This window comes from Octopus bimaculoides, chromosome 9 (genome assembly GCF_046866305.1).
Source record: "Octopus bimaculoides isolate indiv1 chromosome 9, ASM4686630v1, whole genome shotgun sequence".
Lineage (NCBI taxonomy): Eukaryota > Metazoa > Mollusca > Cephalopoda > Octopoda > Octopodidae > Octopus > Octopus bimaculoides.
The window spans coordinates 442,837-450,397 of NC_142936.1; the positions used below are offsets into that span (position 1 = coordinate 442,837).

A 7,561-nucleotide genomic window follows, 5' to 3' on the forward strand; every position below is an offset into this window, starting at 1 on the left:
ATTGATATCTATATTATATGAATAATATTAATGAAATCCTTTTCAGAAAATTTATACAAAGAATAATGAAATATATATTCTTCGTTGTTGCTCGAATATAAATTTTGAAACATTAAAAATTATCAAATATATTTGCTACACAACAAAGTGGAATGAAAACGCTAATCGATTCTTTGGGACATGTTTTTAAATCTGAGCACATGTTAATAATTTAGCTTCACCGATTCCAGCATCAGTTTTCCGTCACAACTCCAGGGAAGTTGATACGAAACTTTTTACATGTTCATTAATTTTATGATAAAAGCATTTCTTTCCAATTCTCAATTTTATTCACTTTTTCTTTTCTTTTTTCTTTTAAGAAATAGACAAAAAATAGTTAGAATTCGTGTTATAATATTCCAAGCGTGGCTAATAAATAGAAGAAAGAAGTTGGCCGTTTCTGCTTTCGGAACGGAACTCATTACAACAGACTGAAACGGAAGCTAAAAAAAAACTCTGAACAAGAAACACAGAACGAAAATGGTCCTAGAAACAGTAGAAGAAATAGAAAGAAAGAATTAAAAACACACGGAAAATGGGATCTGTTTTGTTTTTTCGAAATAAAGAATGACAAACGAAAATCTAAATTGAACGAACTTTCGTAAAACTTCTCTCTCGACCACTTATATGGGTCTAAGTTGATAAAATAATTATTAATGTTACTTTGCTTCTTCCGTTATTTATTCTGGTTAATTTCGTGTAAAATATTTTCCATTATAACGTACAAGTTAGTATCTATTTCATTAAGATTAAATAGACTGTAATTTCATGAAGCTACTACCAGCCACTTCAACAGAAATGCTATATCCATCATATTACGAAGCCAACAACTGCATCTTCTAACAATGAAAATCTATAGAAACTGCTAGCGAAAGCTTTTGCTCGCAAACAACCGAGTTTGAAAACTTTTTATTTGTAATCAACGAACCATGAAGACACACACGCACATGCATATGTGCGTGTGCATACAGATAGAAAGACAAACACAGAGAGGTATATGTACATATATACGCATGTACATATCATATATATATATATATATATATATATATATATATATGAGAAAAGGACGTACAAACGTTATTTACTCCAAGACATTCAAATTCCTGCACAGATACATTTATATACATACGTATATAAATGCATATATTTATATATATGTTTTATTGTCTGGGGAGTCATTCTGTTTTAATGCCTTATTAATTAACACACTCACCGATTCGATTTCCACTCATTTATTAATTTTTTTCTAAAATTTTCGTGGTCCAGATGGTGACTATGTAAACGGAACCTTTCCCCCCTTAATTGTTTTTTCTTTTTACTCGTTTTACTTGTATAATATATATAATTTCGCAAGTGCATAATGATACTAATAACCTGGTGTTAGAACTCAATAATATTCTCTTAAGTTTCAGAATATCATCGAGTACAGAGCAAAATGGGAAAATAAAAATTTGACAAAGGAACAGGAAATTATGCAATGAACTTCGTAAGCTTGTATCTCTATTTGCTATGAGATTCAATAGACTCAGAACTGAGTGTTTGTGCATCAGAAGCTCTGACGAAGCCATAAGGTGATGTACAAGCACACGGCTCTGAATCCATGGCATCTTATAGCAGAAACAGGTGTAAGCTAAGGAAATTCACTGCGTAACTTCCTGTTCCCTTGTCATTTATTTCGTTTCACATTAAGCTCTTTACTCGACAAATGCTTCATCCTGAAGCTTTATATATATACATACACACACATGTGCACATACATACATTCATTTATGTGCATATATATATATAAGTATATGTGTATGTATGTATATAATATATATTTATATATATATATGTGTATATATATATATATATATATATATATATATATATATATGTATGTATATGATATATATTTATATATATACATATGTGTGTGTGTATATATATATGTATGTATATGATATATATTTATATATATACGTATATATATATATGTGTATATATATAGTTTTAGGGAAAAGAACCAAGTTTCAAGAACTCATCGATGAAAATCCACTATCACATATAGAAAATTAATAATTAAAAGCACAATAAATGAGTAGAATATAAAACAAAGTAAATATCATAAGATAAAGATATATATATATATATATATATATATATATATATATAAACACACACACACACACAATATACCGTTTATAAAAGATGTCATAAAAACATAAAAATAAATATAATCGGCGAAGCAAAAATATATTCCAAGATAGTCTTTTACAACAGTTCTTAGAACCATTTTTTGTTTTGTGAGATTACTTTTATCTTAATTAAGAAGAATCTAGACCCTCCGAGGTGTTTATCTATTCCAAGCTTACTAAAACTGTTATCTCTACACCCACCGGATATATATATATATATATATATATATATATATATATATATATATATATATATATATATATATATATATATATATATATATATATATATGATAGATAGATAGATAGATAGATAGATACTCGAGCTCGCCTACATACACGTACACACACACAAAACTTTATAAGAATAAACCCCAACAGTTTCCCTCTCAGCATCATTAATGTTTTGACAGAGAATTTGGTGACAAAACTTTGGAACCTAATCGAAATGGGGGAGAATTCCCGTTTATTTCCTCGTCGAAATGTATTTCATCAAAGTGATTTTCTTGCCAGCCGACAGTTATAACCAGACTAACTAAAATAAAATGTAAGAACCAGTAAGAGTCTGATGGGAATTGCTTTGGGGCGGTGCGACGATCGCAACTTTTGTTGGCATTAGCAACGAATAATGATAATAAGAATTGAATGTTTTTCTCTCAGACTGGTGCAGTAGTGCGCAAAAGATTGCAGAGAGAGAGAGATATGCTCTATTTGTACAATAAAAATGGTGATGATAGTGACGAATAAAGGATGAAGTTACAATTGTAATTCTTGTATCTCAAGTGTTTTGACATCAGAGGGTTAAATGAAAGTTGGAGGGTGAATAAGTTAGATGTGTGGAAGCTTAACACATGTTGCTTTATACAGTTTTGATCGTGAGGAAGGGATGGGGTCTCCGTGAAACAGTTTCTTTTTCTTTTTTTCTGTTGTTTTTGGGAAGAAACGGAGAATAACTTTTTAATTTGTTGTTAAATTCGAGTTCTTTGTTACGGATGTGTAAATGGAGGTTTTAGTAACGATGAGTCTTATGATCTTTTACATAATGTGAGAAATCAACAAGAATAAAGGCACCGACGTCGTCACCAGCATCTCCATCACTTCGACCATGACGACGACGACGATGAAGGATGAAGAGATGAGAAGATGCTGCTTACCTGGGATGCAGTCAAGTGTTATTATTACAACCAGAAAAACGCTCCACTGGTAACTTTTCATGTCTCCACTTTGTAGAGGAAAGTAATAAAGTTAGAATGAGTAAAATCTTCGGCCGACCATGACTAGCTTGCCCAGCCGAAACAGTGAAACACAACAAACAATTCTTCTTTCAATACAGAAAAAGCCCAATTTTTTCATCTCCGAATCCAAAACTGACTTCCTTTGCCCTCCCCTTCCTCTTACTCTCACTTTTACAATTCTATCTGTTTTCTTCTTTTCTTTCTTTTTACATTCCCCCCTCTCTCTTTCCTATTTCTATCTTTCACCAATCTCCTCTCTCTCTCTTTATAATATTCCCTGCCTCTTCCTCTTATTTGGTTTTGCTTTCTCCTTAAATTATTCTTCTCTTTCTCCTCCTCCCGTTCTTCTTTCAGATTTTTCCTTCTTTTTGCCCATTCCACTTTCTGTCTTCTCTCTCTCTCTCTCTCACTCTATCTATCTATCTAACACGAGATCTTTTTCGCTATCTCTCCTCATCATTTTTCCCTCTAATTCTTTAAAATTGACCGGAGACGATCGATTTGTCTACGGAATTCATCCACCTCTCTCCCAGGTCATTTTCTGTTTTTATCTAAAAAAAAATATTTCTTATACTCGCTATCTCTTCGTAACTCACAGCCATTTCTCTCTCTCTCTCTCTCTCTCTCTCTCTCTCTCTCTCTCTCTCACGCACACACACTAACTCACTCACTCTCTCCCCTTCTCTCTCTTCCTAACTCTCTCTCCTTCTCTTCCTCACTCTCACTAATTCACTCACTCTCTCTCCCTCATTCTCTCTTCCTGTCTCTCATGCTTTTTTTCTTTCTATCTTTCTCTCTCGCTTTACTATTTCTGTTTGTGCCACTCATAAATAAAGTTCGCTTACAACTTTTTACCATTTTTTAAAAACCATTCTTTACGCACGTACATGCCCAACAGGCAGGCGTTGAGATACAATCATGTATGTTGTTATATCAATAAATGCCGCGCTTTATACCACCACCACCATTAAACGGCAGAAGTTACAAAATGACTGAAAGTTCGATAGTTTCGTTTATGGCACAATAAATTCCATTCACGATAAGTTTGATAAGTTTGATAAACGAAACTCTCGACCCGTGATTCAATTTGTAATTTCTGTCGATTAAATCGTGTATGTGTGTGTGTGTGTGTGTGTGTAGCATATATAATATTCATATCGAATTCTATTATTTGTTCAACCAAACTTCTGTGTGTGTGTGTTTATATGTGTGTATGTATGTGTATATACATATATGTATGCATATATTCTTTTATTCTTTTACTTGTTTCAATCATTTGACTGCACCCATGCTGGAGCATCGCCTTTAGTCGAGCAAAACGACCCCAAGACTTATTCTTTGGAAGCCTAGTACTTATTCTATAGGGCTATTTTGCCGAACTGCTAAGTTACGGGGACATAAACACACCAGCATTGGTTGTCAAGCGATGGTGAAGGGACAAACACAGACACAAACACACACGCGCGCGCGCGCAAACACACACACACACACACACACACACACACACACACACACACACATATATATATATATATATATATATGAGAAGAAAATGGATATAATACCAATGGGAAACACGTGGTTTTCGCTGGTATGTCTTTAAATAGATAACAAAGGAGGAAGAAGCAGAGATGAGGATAGCATTTACGACGGGTTTCTTTCAGTTTCCATCTACCAAATCCACTCACAAGGCTTTGGTCGACCCGATGCTATAGCAGAAGATACTCGCCCAAGGTGTCACGCAGTCGGACTGAACCCGGAACAATGTTGTTGGTTAGTAAGTTACTTACTACACAGCCACTCCTGCGCCCATGCATACATACATACATACATACATACATATATATATACATACATACATACATACATACATACATATAATATTCGTATTGAATTTTATTATTTATTCCATCAAACTTCTGTGCGTGCGAGTGTGTTTGTGTGCGTGAGTGTACGTGTTTAGTTAGAGATTGCGTGTATTTCTCTATATGTTTATGAACGTTTGTAACATTTTCTTCTCTCCCCGTGTTTTTGACTTGTAATCTCATCGAAGTCCCCTGGGCCAATTATTCTGCTTCACTTTTATTTTATTCTCGTTATTTACCTATATTTCACTTGTCAAGAAATCTTCTCTTCACACCTTCTCACTATTCCTTATTTTCTTTCTTAAAAACACACGCTTTCACACATACATACATACATACATACATATATACATACATACATACATACATACATACATACATACATACATACATACATACATACATACATACGTGAGAGCAACAACAACATCAGAATTGGAGAAGAACCAATGTGTAGGTACTCTGAGGCTGCAACTGTCTCATGCGACCCAAAGACAGACTGCACTGTCCTGCCTAAACAGAAGCTTGGAGGAGAAGCAGGCATCATAGCAGCAAAATGCATGGGTACATATCCGGTAAGTGAGAGGGCAACACTACTGGACCTGCGATAAATACATTACATCCCACAGAGAAGGACATTTCTTCACTATCCACAAACAGGAGATAGCTATTAAGTACTTGATAAACAACAGGGACAAATATACCACCAAACCTTCACGTTGTGATTTTAAAAAAACAAAAAAACGTCGGCTCTGCTATACCAATGTGGAAGATATCAGCCACATCCTCAGCAGCTGCCCCAAAATGTCTACGAGGTACTACCTGTGCCTGAGGCATGACATAGTTGCAAAGACTATTTACAATGCTATCCGCAGGAAGGACTGCCCTGACCGTGACGTATACAGCAAAGGCATGTCAGAACCAGCAGGTATTCACACCTTTAAAAACAAGTATTCCTTGTTGATCACCCCAATAAAAACACCAATTTCATGCAAATATAACACACCTGATATTCTTCTGCAGGACAGGGAACAAAAGTCATGCAGTGTTGTAGAAGTCAGCTGCCCAGAGGATGTGAATGTACAATCGAAAGTCCAGGTAAAGAGTATATTTATGGTGAATTGATGCGGAACTTACAGCACTTGTACTCTGACTATGAATTCTCATTTCTACCTATCATCATAGATGTATTAGGTTATGTACCCACAAATTTGCACAAAAAACTAGAAATACTCGAATTCACGGAGTAAGTACCCAGCCAATGGATTCACTCAGCAAAATAATTGAAACTGTCGGCATTACATGTACCAACAAAATAATATCGCAAATTTAAAAAGCAAGTACACATATTTACAAAAACATTTACAAAAACATATCGATTTATAATAATGTCTTTTTTGCTAAAAACGGCGAGCTGGCAGAATCGTTAGATCGCTGGACAAAATGCCAATAAGCATTTTGTCCGTCTTTACGATCTGGGTTCAAATTCCACCGGGTTCGACTTTGCCTTTCATCCTTTCGGTGTTGGTAAAATAAGTACCAGTTAAACACTGAGGTCGATTTAATCGACTTAATCCCTATCTCGAAATTGCTGGCCTCATGCCAAAATTTGAAACCAATCTATATTTGCTAATTGTTTCACTTATAGACCCAAAGCCTAAAGTTTTGGAGTCGGTGGCTAATCGATAACATGGACACCAATGACTACGAAATTATAGAAGGCAAAGTCGATCACAGCGGAATTTGAAATCAGAACGTAAAGCCGGAAAGAAATGTTCCAAAGCGTTTTGTCCGGCATTTTAGCGATTCCAACAGGCCGCCGCCTTATACTTTCTAACTTAATGCTAAAATATAAATAGTTTGAGTTACAACTTTTCGTTTCTCACATTTTTGTACATCTTATTTTTGGCCGAGATTCTGCACGTTTTGAATATTCGCATTTCGTAACACAGCTTCTTCTCAACTCGATAGAAATAACATCTAAATTTCTTCAAATGACATCCTACTATCTACAAAAAGGGAAGGAAGTTCTAGATTATAAAAAAAGACGCGATGGCACCAATTGGTGAGTCTTTGATCAAAGGTTTGTTCCTTTAGCTCTAACAACAACAACTGTAAGAAACGGATTAAAACGTGTAGAATGCAGAAATATTCTGTTCCTGTGGTGCTCTGATACAAAAGACGTAATTTTATATTTGACGTGCATCAAATGTTTTATCGCAATTTTAGTGAGTGAAATCTC

At 34.7% G+C, this 7,561-nt stretch overlaps 1 protein-coding gene across 2 annotated transcripts in view; it reads right to left on the reverse strand.

Moving 5' to 3' along the window:
- Positions 1 to 3,739, reverse strand: part of LOC106880231 (polycystin-1-like protein 1) — a 247,369-nt gene extending 243,630 nt beyond the window's left edge. For both annotated transcript variants that reach the window (XM_089356923.1, XM_089356922.1), the window contains exon 1: positions 3,374 to 3,739. In XM_089356923.1, coding sequence (XP_089213049.1) covers positions 3,374 to 3,434 — 61 coding nt within the window. In that variant the 5' untranslated portion in view covers positions 3,435 to 3,739. The remainder of the gene's footprint in view (positions 1 to 3,373) is intronic.
- Between the last annotated feature and the right edge of the window lie 3,822 nt (positions 3,740 to 7,561).